The sequence below is a fragment of the Moschus berezovskii genome, chromosome 11 (assembly GCF_049115385.1).
Source record: "Moschus berezovskii isolate FMDL1 chromosome 11, NW_MosBer_1.0, whole genome shotgun sequence".
Classification (NCBI taxonomy): domain Eukaryota; kingdom Metazoa; phylum Chordata; class Mammalia; order Artiodactyla; family Moschidae; genus Moschus; species Moschus berezovskii.
In genome coordinates, this window is record NC_142470.1 from 914,892 (window position 1) to 929,557 (window position 14,666).

The 14,666-nt window shown below is 67.6% G+C and overlaps 2 protein-coding genes across 4 annotated transcripts; both read left to right on the forward strand.

The window, feature by feature from the left end:
- Positions 1–1,645: 1,645 nt before the first annotated feature.
- NPDC1 (neural proliferation, differentiation and control 1) lies at positions 1,646–7,397 on the forward strand. Of its 3 annotated transcripts, none has more exons than XR_008682467.2 (9): positions 1,646–1,915; positions 4,533–4,679; positions 5,733–5,867; positions 5,956–6,133; positions 6,200–6,266; positions 6,385–6,469; positions 6,577–6,656; positions 6,823–6,919; positions 7,031–7,073. XR_008682467.2 is itself a non-coding variant. In XM_055400194.2 (9 exons), the coding sequence occupies exons 1-9, from the start codon at positions 1,804–1,806 to the stop codon at positions 7,097–7,099; spliced, it is 966 nt and encodes a 321-aa protein (XP_055256169.1). In that variant the 5' UTR covers positions 1,648–1,803; the 3' UTR covers positions 7,100–7,397. The 3 variants fall into 3 exon arrangements, 2 of the variants coding, with proteins under 2 accessions (XP_055256170.1, XP_055256169.1); XM_055400194.2 differs by having other exon boundaries at positions 1,648–1,915; positions 5,956–6,129; positions 7,031–7,397; XM_055400195.1 differs by lacking the exon at positions 5,733–5,867 and having other exon boundaries at positions 1,647–1,915; positions 5,956–6,129; positions 7,031–7,397.
- A 1,846-nt stretch (positions 7,398–9,243) lies between these two features.
- FUT7 (fucosyltransferase 7) lies at positions 9,244–13,253 on the forward strand. The gene is made up of 3 exons (XM_055399708.2): positions 9,244–9,421; positions 11,465–11,576; positions 11,668–13,253. Exons 2-3 carry the CDS (start codon positions 11,564–11,566, stop codon positions 12,681–12,683), a joined length of 1,029 nt encoding a protein of 342 aa, XP_055255683.1. The 5' UTR covers positions 9,244–9,421; positions 11,465–11,563; the 3' UTR covers positions 12,684–13,253.
- The last annotated feature ends 1,413 nt before the right edge of the window (positions 13,254–14,666 follow it).

Sequence of the window (14,666 nt, forward strand, 5' to 3'; positions counted from 1 at the left end):
CCCCAGCTGCACTGGCCACACAGGCCCCGCTCTGGCCCTAGGGGAAGACCCTGGCTCTTCCTACTTCCTTCCTCTCCGAGCTCAGGCTGGGGGAGTGACGACCCTGGTCCCTTGCTGCACCTCTGTGGCCTGGAGTAGCTGTCAGCTGGCTGCTCTAAAACAGAGTCCCTGAGACTCCCGCCAGACTGGAGCCTGGGCCCTGGTCTCTGGTTGGCTGGGATCGGGTGGGGATGGCAGACGGGGGAGTGAGGGGGCCCAGCGACTGCCTAAGTTGCAGGCAGTGCTCAAGGGGGCATCCCCGGCAGCTCAGCGGTAAAGAATCTGCCTGCAACGCAGGAGACGCAGGAGACGTGGGTTCAATCCCTTGGCTGGGAGGGTCCCCTGGAGGAGGAAATGGCAACCCACTCCTGTATTCGTGCCCGGGAAAATCCCATGAACCCGCCTGAGCACGCGGGCCTCTCAGGCGGTGCTCAAGACACTGAGGGAGGTGGGGGGAAGGAGGGGGCACACCATCCACAGGAGGCGGGTGGTGTGGGGGAGCCAGGGCCGGGAGGGACGTAGGGCCCCATTGCTCAGGAGGATGAGCCTTGCAGAGAGCCTGGCTCTGGCCAAGCCGCACAATCGCACAGACTCCACCTGCCGCTCGGGCAGCCCCTCCCCAGGCCCTGTCTCCCCCGAGTGGGTAGGCGTGGTCTTGCCTGCATCTCTCCGCCCCCACCCCCACTTTCTGGGAAGTGAGCTCTGACACTATTTCTGTCTGATTAGTGCCTCGCAGGGGACGGGGGCGGTCCTTGTTCTGTTCACACGCACACACACACCGCCCCTCCCACACACCCCCCGCACACCCCACATACACGTCTGCCAGATTCTGAGCATTTCACAAACCTGCGGGCCGCCAGCCGCATCTTCGGAGTTCCGAGACTCAAAGGGCCAAGAGGAGCACCGCGGGGCTGGGGGAACGGGGGAGGGCCGCCCTGATCTCTCAGGGACGGGAGCCTGGGAGGTTTCCAGGTGGGACGCGGAGGCTGCGCTCCCAGGAGGCAGTAGGTGGGGTTAGGGGTGCACCCAAGTGCTTGCCGTCGTGGGGCACCCCAGAGTTAAAAGGCTGTCACCTGGGCACCGTGGACAGCTCCCAGCTGGCTGTCAACAGCAGTTCCAGGTCACTCTTGCCCCCTGGTGGCCTCACCGGGAGCGTCCGTCCCACTCCAGTCACAGTGGCCACCGGCACCGGGCTAGTCCTGTGCGCCGGTGGGTGCCTTTGCCGTGTGTCTGAATGCCGAGTGGGCCTCCGGGCACACCTGCGCGTCCCCGTGCGCCTGCCCAGCTTTGTGCGCCTGGTGTCCTTCCAGATCCAAGCGGATCCTCCGCTCCAGGAGGGTGGGGGGCGGTGGGTGGGAGTTACCAGCCCGAGAGGGACCGGCTGGGGAAGCGCATCCCGGGGAACCCAGCCCCAACCAGTGCCCCGCCTGGAGAAGGTCCGGGTTGCAGAGGCCTCAGAGGCTGAGGCGCCCAGAGGGCTGGCCGGGGGGCCGAGGAGGGGCTCGCAATCCGGGGAGGGGGGGGCGCAGCCTGACGGCGGTCCCGCCTCCGCAGGTGGGGCGCGCAGGCGCACTCCGACTCGGCGCCCTCGCCGCCCCCGCCCGATCCTCTGCCGCAGCGTCAGCGCCGCCGCCGCCGCCCGTTTTCCGCGGCGTCCGCCTCCGGCCTCCGCCCCCTCCTGGCCGCCGCCGCCCCCGGCGCCCCGACCCCGCGCCCAGCCCCGGGCCGCGCGGTGCCATGCTGCCCCGGCCGCGGCGCTGAAGGATGGCGACGCCTGTGCCCCCGCCCTCCCCGCGGCACCTGCGGCTGCTGCGGCTCCTGCTGTCCGGCCTCGTCCTCGGCGCGGCCCTACGCGGTGCGGCCGCCGGCCGCTCCGGTGAGCGACGCGCTGGGAAGCCGGCTGCGGGGCGCCCCGGGGTCGGGGGTCGCCGGGTGGGGCTTCGGCCGCGGGCGCCGCGCTCACCTTCCCCGCCGCCGCCGCCGCCCTGGTCTGGGCCCGCAGGCCTCGCAGGCCCTGCTCGGGTAAACAGTCCCCGGCGGGAAGGGCGCGGCGCCGGACCGCCGAGGGACTCCTCTGGACGGGGCTTCTCCGGGCTCCTTGGCGGTGAAGCTGAAGTCCATCCGCTTCTTGTCTTTGTCTGGGTTCGTGAGTCGGTGGGTCGGTGTCGCAGGCGGGCTGTCTCGGAGCGGGCCGCGGCCTGGAGCCGGTCCCACGGACGTTTCTCTGTGTGCGCGTCCCCGGTGCCTGCTGGCCTTCCTGCCGGTGGCCGTCCTGGAGTCGGAGCCGCAGGGCTGGTCTGTCCCTGCCGCTCGGGTGGTGGATACGCACCTTGCTTTGCTGCCGTGGCGGCGTCTGAAGTCTCCCGGGCATCTGACAGCTCGTCTCAGGCTTCGGGGCTTGCTCTGGCCTCACTGGGGGCAGGAGGGACTCAGAGTCTCTGCTTCCTCACTCACCCTCTGCCCTGCAGGGCCCCTCCATTACGTTTTCTGTGCCTGGCAGTGGGGGCACCCCCCAGGGCAGATTCAGGCAGAGAGGGATGAGCCCAGGGTCCTGGGAGACCCTGCCAGCTTCCCAGATGGCACTGAGGCTCCAGAGTTCTGCAGGAACCCAGAATCCCGATCGCACCCTCCCAGGTGGCAGGACCGCGGGGCTTTGAACCGAGGCCCCGTTTCTCCTAGCAGCTCCGTAGGAGAGGTGCTGCCTTTAGCCCATTTCACAGATGAGGAAACTGAGGCACGGATAAGTGATGTGACCAGTATGTGATGCAGCTGGGGTGCTAACCTGGGCGGTGTAGTCTGCATGTGTATCCTCAAGAGACCAGAGCAGGGCAGGCTTCTTCCTGGGCACAGCACCCCTGGACAGGGGCCTGGCCTGACCAGAGCAGGCTCCCAAGGAGGCCTGAGGGCCAGGGCATGGCGGCCAGGGGTGGTGGAGGCTGCCTGCTGGTGGCCTGGCTCCAGGGCATACAGGGTGGGGCTCCCGAGAGACGGGGAAGCCGGGTGCCGCCCCAGCAGCTCATCAGCTTTGTGCTCGCCCAGATGCTGGGCAGCGTGCCAGCCGCTCTCCAGGTGCTGTTGTTCCTGGGGCCTTGTTTGCACTCTGAGGCTAGAGTGGGGAACTTCCCAGGATCAACGGGCAGCACCCGTGTTTTCCTGGGGTGGAGGGTGGGGAGCGAAGGGAGACCCCTGGAGCCCAGAACCAAGAGCCGGCTCTGGACCTCAGGCCCCTGGCCGTGGTCAGTGCACCAGGGGCTGGGACTGCCTGGCTCCCCGGGGGCCCAGCTGGTGGGTGGGGTCTAGACAGACCTGCTGGCACAGGCTTAATGTTTAGCCAGCCCCAGCCCTGGGTCCAGCGCACTGATACTGGTGCCTGCCGACCCAGGTTGTGCAGGAGGTGGGATCCCTGGTAGGGGAGCCCCAACCCACTTGCCCACCTGCTGTAGAAGCTGCTGGAACTTCCTCCAAGGGATATCTACAGCCATGGGGCTGTGAGTATCAGGTTACCGAGGAAACCAAGTCAGGCCAGCTGAAGTCTGGAGGACAGGTTGGGATGTCACCCTCCTGCTTGGGGGGGTGCTGGGCCAAGGGGACCAGTCCTGGTCGTCCAAGATACCCCCACCCCCACCCCCACATGATTGACAGTCCTGTTGGGTCTCTCCGTGGCTCCCCAGGCTCTGCTGTCCAGTGACTGGGGCCAGTGTCCCAGGCCTTGATACTTGCCCCAGCGTGGAGGGGCCTCACCTTCTACATCCCGAGAGGAGACTGAGGCTGAGAGGGCCACCGCCCGTCACTCCCCGACATCAGGGTGGGAGCCATGGTTTTGTGTACAGGACACTGAGGTCTGGGCCCCAAATTAGAAGCGGCCTCCCTCCTGGAGTCTCAGGCCCCCCAGTCCCTGGCAGCGGTGGCTGCAAGAGTGTTCCTGCCTGGTTTCTGTTTGCGAAGCCAGTGAGGCCGGCGGACTCCATCCCAGGTTCCCCCACCCCAGCAGCCCCTCTCTGTGCCGGAGGGGAGTGACTGCATCTGGGCCGTCTCCCAGCCGGGCTTTCTGGGGCTGTAGGATGTGATGGGCTTTGAGTAGCAGCCCTGAGGGGATGAGAGAGGATCCCACCCTCTGAGGCTCCCAGGCTGGGTGAGAGGCTTGCTTTGGGTCAGCTTGAGACCAGAAGCAGGGCTTGGAGGGCTGCACGGCCCAGGAGAGCTCTGTGCTCTCAGGAGTACGAGGGACAGTTTCCATGCAGAAAGCTGGCCTGGGCCTGGGCAGTGGACTCTGGGGAGTGGGTGGAGCGAGGGAGTTCCCATAAGTATCAGGACTGTTTGTCTTCCTGGTTCTGGTCCCTGACGCGGGGGAGGCAGGGCCTGCCCAGAACAATGGCCGGAGCCTGCCTTGGCCAGCTCTGGGGTGGGGGCGGGGTGGCCACAACGGCACCACTTCTGGGCAGGGGCTGAGTCAGACCCGCCGAGACCCTTTTCTTCCTCTGCTTCCTTTCCAGACGCAGCTGCCTGTCCTGGGAGCCTGGACTGCGCCCTGCAGAGGCGGGCACGGTGTGCCACAGGGGCACACGTCTGTGGGCCCTGCCTCCAGCCCTTCCAGGAGGACCGGCAGGGGCTGTGTGTGCCCAGGACGCGCCAGCCTCTGGGTACGGCCTCCTCCCCCACCTGGTACACTTGCTCCCTCCCTCAGCGCTTGGGTGTCCTGCACCTTGTGGGATGCCAGGACTCGCCCGTCTCCCTCCAAGTGGCCTGGTGACCCTTTCCGGATGGCACCAGTGCGGAGCTGGGTAGTGGGCTGGGGCCTGGGGCAGTCACCCTTCCCAGGGCCACAGGTACCCAGCATGAAGTGCCAGGGTGACCCCGGGAGAGACAAGGTCAGAGCCCCCAGGCCTCTCCCCCGCCGAGCTGCCTCTGCTCTTTGCCCAGCGTCCCTTCCCTCTCCATCACTCACTGGTCCTGTCGGCTTATGCCCCGATGCTGCCCTGACCCAGCGTCGGTTGGGATGGTGCCAGCCAGAGTGACTTCAGGTGTGATGGGGCATTACAGAGGGTATTGTGGGGGCCGAAGAGTTGAACAGGGTGGGAGGGGCTTCCTGGAAGAGCACGTTCCTCACAACGAGTTGGGGGTTGGGCGCTGAAGGCACATGGTCTGCTCTGCGGATGCTAAGTGTCAGAGTCTACTTGGAGCCTCTGTCTGGGACGGGGAGGCCCATCCACAGCCCCGCCCTGGCAGCTGCCCTCCCTTCCTCCTGGTGACCAGGCAGAGGCGGGGGTTAGGACGGGTCTTCTCTGCATCCCCTGGGAAGTCCTGCCCCCCTTGGCCGACGAGGCCCACGTGGCATGGGTGATGCACCGTCCCTGCGTTCCTGCCACCACTTTGTGGGTAGTGGGTGGGGAGAGGGCCGGCACCCCTGCACTGTCCGTCTGGCTTCTGCGTGTTCCCCTAGCACTTGCCCCTGCCTACTTGCCTGGGAACCTTGGCACACACGCAGCTCCTTCAGCTGTCACCATGGCAACTAGGATGGCCTGGGGCCCGCGGGCTGGCACCTGGTCCTCTGGCTCCTGGGGCCTAGGAGGAGACCCAGGCCTGGAGACTGGCTGGCGGATGGGCCTTTCCACTCTCTCTGGGAAGGCCACCTGTAGCTGGTTGCCAGGGAGGGCCCAGGGCCTCTCCAGCTGATGGCCCCTCGCCCTCGCCAGGGGAGGGCTTGCCCCGGCCCAGACTGGAAGAGGAGATCGACTTCCTGGCCCAGGAGCTAGCCCGGCATGAGGTGGGGCGCCCCGGGCTCAAGGCCCCACCCCAGATTGAGGGACAACAGCGGCCCCCGGAGGCGGGTGAGACCCTGACCCGCGCGTCTGTCCAGCTCCCCACACCCTTGACCTCAACCCGGTCTTGCTGTGCTAACTTGCCGTCTCCCTGCAGCGGCCACCCTGGGGCTTTCAGAGCGAGGCCAGGGACTCGACCTGGGCCTCCCCTCCACGCGGGGAGCCCCGGCGCCCACACCCCGCCCGTCCCTGGGCCCCGCTGTGTCGTCTGGGCCTGTGCACATGTCCCCCCTGGAGCCGCGGGGCGGGCGCGGTGACGGCCTCACCCTCGGTAGGTCTGGCCGGGCGGGGAGGCGGGGTCCTGCCCCGAAGGCTGCCCTCACCGCGCCCCCTCCCTGCAGTGCTGATCCTGGCATGCTCCGTGGCCGGCGCGGCCGCGCTGCTGGTGGCCGCTCTCTTCTGGTGGCGGTGAGCGCGGGGCGGGGTGGGGCGGGGTGGGGCCGGGCGGGTGGGAGGGGCTAAAGGGGCGGGGCGGGGCGGGGCTGGGGAGGGTGATGACCCCGAGGGTCTCTTCGCTCACCAGCAGGCTGCAGCGAGACATCCGCCTGACCCAGAAGGCCGACTACGCGGCCCCGCAGGCGCCCAGCTCCCCAGCTCCGCCGGGGATCTCGGTGCGTGGCCGCGCCGCACCCCCCCCTCCCCATCCCGCCCCTCCCCACCCCTCCCCGTCCCGCCCCTCCGTCCTGGGCCTGACCCACCCGCCCCACCCCTCCCGCAGCCCGGGGACCAGAGGCTGGCGCACAGTGCCGAGATGTACCACTACCAGCACCAGAGGCAGCAGATGCGATGCCTGGAGCGGTAAGAAACCCCGCCCAGCGCGGCCCACCCGCCCGCTCCAGGGCCTGTTGCCGCCTGCTCAGCCCTGCCCACCTCCACCCGGCCTGCCACCAACCCCTGTCCTCTACCCTGGGCCAGTGGCGCCTGCCGGGTGAGGGAGCACCCAGCGATCCTGCCTCCCACCCAGGCATAAAGAGCCGCCCAAGGAGTTGGACTCCGCCTCCTCCGACGAGGAGAACGAAGACGGCGACTTCACGGTGTACGAGTGCCCGGGCCTGGCCCCAGTGAGTGCGGGGCTGGGGGGTGGGGGGGTACGGGCTGGGGGAGGGGTGCAGGGGGAGGCGGAGGGGGGATCCCTCCCCTGCTCTGGGCCCACCTAACGCCAGCGTTCGCAGACGGGAGAGATGGAGGTTCGGAACCCATTGTTCGACCATGCCTCGCTGTCCGCGCCCCCGCTGCAGTGACCTGAAGGCTGATGCCCACCCTCTTGCCCACCCTCTCGAGGACGTGATGCCCACTGGTGGGGGGGAGCAGGGGGCCCGGCCTTTCCCATTAAAGAGGGTGTCCTGATGTGCGCCTGCTTGTGGCTTGGCCTCAGCGGCTGGGAACCCCTCACGGGGCAGACTCCTGCCGGACTGTGCCCCCTTTTTGTGCCTGTCCCCTCAAGTGTGGAAGCCCCCAATCGAACGGAGGAGAACCCTAGAAACTAGGCATGGGTTGGTAATACCAGAGAAAAGCCAATTAAAGTACATTTCAAAACTGGCTGAGTGTGTTAGAGACTGACCTCCCCCCAACAGGGGGCCATGGTGGATGGACACTGGAGTGGGTCCTCAGGCCTTCTGCTGCACCCCTAGCTTGGGAAGACCCTGTCACTGCCCACTGGGGAAGAGGGCTGGGGAGGGGAGAGTATGGGTGCATGGCCAGGCCAGTTTGGAGTTGGCGCTCTTCCTTCAAACACCCTATCCTGTGTATGATGAAAAGGGCTGGGAGTGGGCACCGCAGACGCCGGGCAGTGGGCACTGAGGCCTCCGTTCCTGCCCTGCATCCACCTGGGCCAGGAGGGATGGGCTGCACACCTTGTCTCTGCGCTTATTGCGGGACCATGTCGACCCCGGGGCCCCTGCAGCATACATAGTGGGTATGCCAAGCAGAGGATCCTAGGCTACACACAGGCAGGTAGACCAGGGTGGGTAGCTGAGGCGACAGAGGTGGTAGGGCCCCCAAATGTCAGGAAGTACCTCTCAGTCGACTCCAATCCCCCGCCAAGGAGCAGGAAAGCCAGTGGAGGGGGAGGTGACCTTCAGCTGAAGCTCCAGAGTGGGGTCCAAGTTTTCTGCTCAGAAGTGATGAGAAGACTGGGCTGGGAGGAGGGGCTTCTGGGATCCAGGGAGCATAGGGGGCCTGTTGCAGACAGGGTGGAGGTCAGGTCTGTCTGCCCCACCAAGGCTGGGAGGAAGCGTGGATGGGGTTCAGAAGCCCCTTAGTGAGTCCTCAGGGTGGGGTCCTGAGGTTGCTGGACCTCTGACTTCTGGTGCAGCAGCCCTGCAGGGGGTGGACACGGCCCGCTTGGGGCAGTCTGGTCCCTTAGGTGGGGCTGGGCAGTGGAAGCTAGGTTGGCCCTCCTTAGAGCTAGTGGCTCTCCTAAAGCAGTGTGTCTCTGGGGCTATGGCCTTGGGCAGGCCCCCAGTGTGAAGCCATGGTGTCCCTCTGGTGCGCTGGTGTGGGAGATGGAAGGGGGTGGGGACAGGGAGCTGGGAATGAGCGCAGGGTGGCACGTGGGCCAGGCATTGAGGACCCCTATCGCCTGTTACTTCGTCCGTGTAATGAGGGGGATTGGCCACAAAGAAAACTGGGAGACAAAGAGCTTAAGGCCTCCCTTGAGAGTAAAGACCAGTCACCGGCTGAACCCTGCAGACCCAGGACTGAAGGTTGCCCTGGAGCCCTGGGCTCAGTCCGTGGTGTCCTGGCACTCACCCCTGCAGCCTCATGCTGCTCTGACCTGGGCAGAGGATGGCCACTCACATGCCTCAGTGGACCACCGACTCCTTCCAGACAGCAGTGCCTATGCGGGACGGAGGGAACACCCAGCCGCAGCCAGAGCACACCTGTCTGCCCCCAGAGCTGGCCCAGCCCAGCCAAGTGGGGCCACGGGCCCGGAGCGCCCCCTGGTGGCGGAGCTCGGCCGCGGGCTCCTGCAGGAGGGGGCGAGGGCAGCAGGGGGAGCCCGCGCCGCTTTTCTCCAGGGAGAGCGTGAGGCCAGGGCTTTGGGGAGCCCCTTGGGGAAGAGGGGTGTACAGAGGTTGGCAGTTGGCCAAGGGGGCCCCAGGTCGAGTGCAGCTGCGAGGGCAGCAGTCACAGCAGGCGGCTGCCTTCAGCCTCACCGCGGACCACCCGAGGCCACCAGCCCCTCCAGCCCTCCTGCCCTTCCCACCCAGCGCGGGGTCCCGGCCACATCCCATCTGGGGGGGGGGTGCTTGGTTCGAGCAACGTTGCAGGAGTTTGGCAGGAGCGGGCACTGGGCTCCGTGGGGCTGAGAGCCCAGTGAGTGGGCTGAGGGGCCCCGTCCCAGCCCCTAGTTCCTCTTCCCTGACTAGTGGCCGGCCCTGGTTTCACTGCAGAGGCCTCTGGAAGGGGGATCCTCTTCCCTTGGGCCCTAGGGGCCAGTTAGGGGCCCTCCAGGCAGGTTCCCCCAGGAGGCTGGCCCTGGAGCAGCGCCACGCGCGGCTGGGCTGTGGGGGTGGCTGCATGTTCCTGGTCCAAGGTGCTCATGGGCGGCTGAGCCGGAGGTGAGTGCCTGCCTGCACCCCGTTGGCTCTGGGGCCTGGCACCGAGCTGGCAGGAGGCCCCGCTTTCTCTTTGACTCAGGCTTGTCCGCCTGTTTCTTTTTTCCTCTGAGAATCTCTCATTCTGACCCATTTCTGGGCCAAATCCTGAGCCCCATTTCCCAGCAAGCAGGTTCTCACGAATGGGGCCCCAGCTGCCCCCGAGTGGGTGGGCATGCAAGAGGCCCGGGGGAGCATCCCGGGCGAGGGTGGGGGTGGCTCCTGCGAGTCCACCCAGGAAGGGAGCAGGCTGCAGGTGTGGCTGTGGCCGCTGGCAGAGCCCCCGCCACCTGGCAGCGCAAACAGGAAGGGCAGAGGCCCTGGCAGCCAGGTCGCCAGCGGTCTGTGAGGGGGTTGGCTCCTTCCTGCCCTCTTCCGCTGCCCTTGGGGCGCCTGCCACAGGCAGAGGGGGTGGGGTCCTCGGGGGTGCCCCTGCCAGGGAAGAGACACCTGGGTGGGACCCAGGTCCAGTGCCACCGTGGTCCTCTCCCTGAGCACTGAGGTCTAGAAGGGTGGGGTGCCGGCTGCCCTCTGCTCGGTCCAGGGCCCGATGCTGCATCTTACCCCCCACCCCCGAGTGTTGCACAAGAGCCTCGCCACCACCGCTCAGAGCCTCTGCTGGGGGTGAGAAGCCTCAGAGGGGCCAGAGTGCCCCCCTTCTCCCAGACCAGCCTCTGTCTCCCCATGAGTGTGCTGACGGCTCCTCGGTTCCCATCCTGGACACAGTCTGGTCCTCACCGGGGGACGAGAGCTGGGACAGGCCGGTAGTCCTGGGAGCCTGAGAGTGGACAGGGTGATGGGCGGCCCCCAGGATGGCACGGGTGGCAGGCCTGGTGAAGGTTCCACGACACCCCACCTGCAGCCTCCAAGAACCGGACCGGCCTGAGGCCTTCAGGACGCCAGTGCCAGGGCTGGGCCTTGCTGGCCACATCCGGCTGGGGTGAAGGAAGCTGGTGACCGAGCGTGGAGCGGGCTGGAGCCAGGGCAAAAGGGGAAGGAACTGGACCTCCATGCCTGGGCCCCAGGACTGGCGGACGGCGGGGTGGAGAGAGGGCCTCTGGACTGCAGCCTTCCTTTTCCTGGAGCAGGTGCCCACGTCAGGGACAGAGCGACTCCTTCCCTTTCCAGCCTGGAAAACCCCCTCCGTCACTCCCCCGCCCTGGGCTGTGGGGCCTGGAGGAAGAAACCCAGAGCCCCCAAGGACAGCGTCCCAGCCCAGGTTCCCGTGTCTCTTCCCGGCCTGATCAGACCCAAGGCCACCCAGGCTGGGGCTCCTGCAGACCGGTGCCCTTGGTGGGGAAGGAAGGTGTGGCAGCCACATAGCCCACCGGAGCCAGGCCCAGCCTGGTGCTGTCCACCGAGGGCATGCACTGGGGCCCTGTGTGGACTCTGCGACATAGCCCGTCCCGGGGAATCCAGGTTCCGGGACAAAGGTGTCCTCGAGGCAGCAGGAATGGGCAGCGTGGAGAGGCCTGGCTAGAAGCAACACATGGGAGAAACCTCAGCCTCCCGGGTGGAGCTGAGCGCAGCGTGTCTGCAGCCAGAGGGTCTGGGGGCCCACCGCGGAGCCGAGAGGGAGGAGCGGGGGAAGTGGGTAACTACACGGCGCCGGGAGCGGTGGTGGCCCATGCTCAGCGGCCCCAGGAAAGCACGCCTGCTCTCCGCCGCACCCCCGGCAGGGCAGCGGGCAGCCACTGGATCCTCGATGTCAGGGTTGCCCTTCCCGGGTGGGGGCCACCTCCACTCGCGATGGCCTTCCCCTCCCTGAGGCCAGGCAGGACTTCTCCATGGGCCGGCCGGTGGGTCATCTCCAGGCCTTTCCAGAGGCCGGCAGGGGTGGGGGACATGGTCCTGGACCCTGGCTGGGTGCCCTTCCGGGAGCCGCCCCCCAGCAGCCAGGGGCCTTGCGGGGGTGGCGGCATTCGGATGCTGGTGGTGTCAAAGGTCACCAGGGGCGGGGGCAGGACGGGAGCGGGAAGATACTCTGGTGGCCTTCCTCCTGAGCAGATGAAAGGAGAGGGTTTCCAGGCGGCGCCCAGTGCAGGGGAGCAGCTGTGGTTTCACGGGCGTTCCACAGAGTGGCGGCCGTGATTTGAGGAGTCGTGAATGCAGAATGCTGGTGAGTCTCTGGCCTCGGGGGAGGTCTGGGCTGGGAGCCCAGGGCCCATGGCAAGCTGGAGGACACAGCTTCTCTTCCCGTGTCCCTGCAGGACTCAGCCCTGCTCCGAGCCTCAGGGCTCTGGGCAGCCTGGCCGTGGCGGCCCTTCTCTCAGCCTTCTGGCTCTGCTGGCAGCTCGGGGCGGCCCCCGGGAAAGCCCCGGCCCCACAGCCCACGATCACCATCCTCGTTTGGCACTGGCCGTTTGCCAGCCAGCCCCCAGAGCTGCCCGGGGACACCTGTGCCAGGTACGGGGTGGCCCGCTGCCACCTGACTGCCAATCGCAGCCTGCTGGCCGGCGCTGACGCCGTGGTCTTCCACCACCGGGAGCTGCAGGCCCAGCGGGCCCACCTGCCCCTGGCGGCGCGGCCGCGGGGCCAGCCCTGGGTGTGGGCCTCCATGGAGTCACCCAGCCACACCCGCGGCCTTGGCCGCCTCCGAGGGGTCTTCAACTGGGTGCTGAGCTACCGGCGCGACTCGGACATCTTCGTGCCCTACGGCCGCCTGGAGCCCCGTGAGGGGCCTGCGCCCCCGCTGCCGGCCAAGCGCGGGATGGCTGCCTGGGTGGTCAGCAACTTCCAGAAGCGGCAGCGGCGCGTGCAGCTGTACCGGCAGCTGGCGCCGCACCTGCGGGTGGACGTGTTCGGCCGGGCGGCCGGGCGGCCCCTGTGCGCCGACTGCCTGCTGCGCACTGTGGCCCCCTACCGCTTCTACCTGTCCTTCGAGAACTCCGAGCACCGGGACTACATCACCGAGAAGTTCTGGCGCAACGCGCTGGCGGCCGGCGCCGTGCCCGTGGTGCTGGGCCCCCCGAGGGCTGCCTACGAGGCCGTTGCCCCGCCCGACGCCTTCGTGCACGTGGACGACTTCAGCTCGGCCCATGAGCTGGCCGCCTTCCTCACCGGCATGAACGAAAGCCGCTACCGGCGCTACTTCGCCTGGCGAGACCGGTTCCGCGTGCGGCTGCTCAGCGACTGGCGAGAACGCTTCTGTGCCATCTGTGCCCGGTTCCCCCAGCTGCCCCGGGGCCGGGTCTACCAAGACCTCGAGGGCTGGTTCCAGGCCTGAGCTCTGCCCGTGGAGGGGGGAAGGGGAGGGTGGCTGGGGAGCTGGACACGTGGGTAGAGGGCTGGGTGTTGAAATCAAACCACCGGCATCCGACCTGACCCCCGTAGGCAACCACCAGGCGGACATGGAGGCTGGGGTGGGGGGCCAGGAAGCAGGGCTCATCTGGGCAGCCTGCCTGGAGGAGGAGGCTGTTGGGCACTGGAGCCAATCTTTGCAGGCAGAGGCGAGAGCAGGGAAGGAGGAACGGAGTATGGGGTGCTGAGGTCCGTCAGGTGGACGGCCACACAGGCCCTCCGTCCCCACCTCGATCATATCTCGGGCAGGTCAGGGCTGCCCTCAGACAGGCGGGGGCTGAGAGAGGATCAAGGCAGGGTCCTCCGGGCCGTGGACATGCCCCCTGAGGTCTGTGGGGGCAAAAGCCGGGCCTCCGGCCCTTAGCTGGGGTCCCTTTTCCAGGATGTGCAGTCTGGAGCCCAGCGTGCAGACCCTGTGTCCTGGACCTGAGACAGACAATCAGCCTGCTGTCCCCTGGGGAGGGGACACCAACCAATAAAGACACAAGCAGAGCACACGTGGAATCTGGCTCCCCTGCGCCCAGCCACACGGGGCTGGACCCCCGCTGTCCTGGCCGGATCCCGCCCTCTCCCCCCAGGTTCATCCTCCCAGCCTCCATTGGCTGCAGTGAATGACTCTGCAGCAGAGAGCCCGCCCTGATGCCCCCGACCCTGAAAGGCCCAGAGGCAGGGAGCAGAGGCCCAGCTCAGAAATGCGGCTGGGGGACGTGTGCAAGGCCCCCTGGGACTTTATTCTCAGGCTGCGGGCATTCAGGGGGTGACGAGGCCCGCTTAGATGTGGGCCCCCGTCACTGGTGGCAGCGTGGGCATGCGGGAGCATCAGGGGGTCCTGGTGAGCAGGGGAGGGGGTGGGGGCTGGCGCTGAGCCTCTGGGCGGCACTGCCAGGGCCCCAGGTGGGTGGGCGGCAGGTGGAAGCAGGAAGCTGCTGCCCTCCCCCTTGGCAGTGGCTTCCTGTCCTGACCTAGCCCCACGGCCTGACAGAGGAGAAGGAAGTGTCCTCAGGCTGCGGGGGCGGGGGAGGCGGGGAGGAGGGGGAAGGAGCCCCACCCCCTCCTCCCACTGCAGGGAAGGCGCTGGGAGGGGGTGGGGAGCGGCGGGCTCCCCAGGCCCGGCGCTCAGTTTAGGTCCTTCTCTGTGCAGCGCAGACTCGACACCACTCGGTTTGCCCCTCCCACTCACAAATTGGGAAGCTGAGGTTGGGCGGAGCCCAGAGAAGCCCAAGGCAGGACGCTTCTTGCAACAGGGGAGGGCCTGCCCTCTGCTGGCCTCCCCGGGAATGGGCGTCCCCACCCGGCTCAGACCCGGCCAGACGCTGAACCGAGCTCGCGGGTGCACCGGCCCCAGACGCCCGGTGCAGAGGGCACACTCACCCACGCCCACAGGGAGAGAAAGCGGCCCCTCACAGAGGGCGCAGCCTCAGCCTCCCCAAACACCGGCTCGCCTCGCCTGCACAGGGCCGTTCTCTGAGTCCCTTCTCCCCCTGGCTGAGCCCAGGGAGCTGCAGCCCTTGCCGAGCCCAGCCAGGGCCTCTGCCATTTGGTCACCAAGTGGCTCATTCGCAAGGAGCACAGGAAAGTCTTACAGGGGAAGGACAGTCCACCTGCCGCCCTTCTCGTCAGTACGCCCCCCCACCCCCAAGGTGCAGGTGGGGTTGCCCCCAGTCTGGCAGGAAAGCCAACTCTTTGAGCCTTTAGAGACATGCCCTCCCCGCACAGGTAGGACCCGCATCCGAGGCTGCGCGCCAGCTCCCCAAGTGTGGGTGGCTATGCCCCTCCAGCCCCCAAGTGCCCCGGGCACTGGGATCTGGCTCTCAGGATCGGATGAAATTCCTGCCATCCTCAGCTCTTCTGCGCGGAGGGCAGGCAGAAGTGGGGACCTGGTGGGAGGCGAGCATTCCCCCAGCATCCC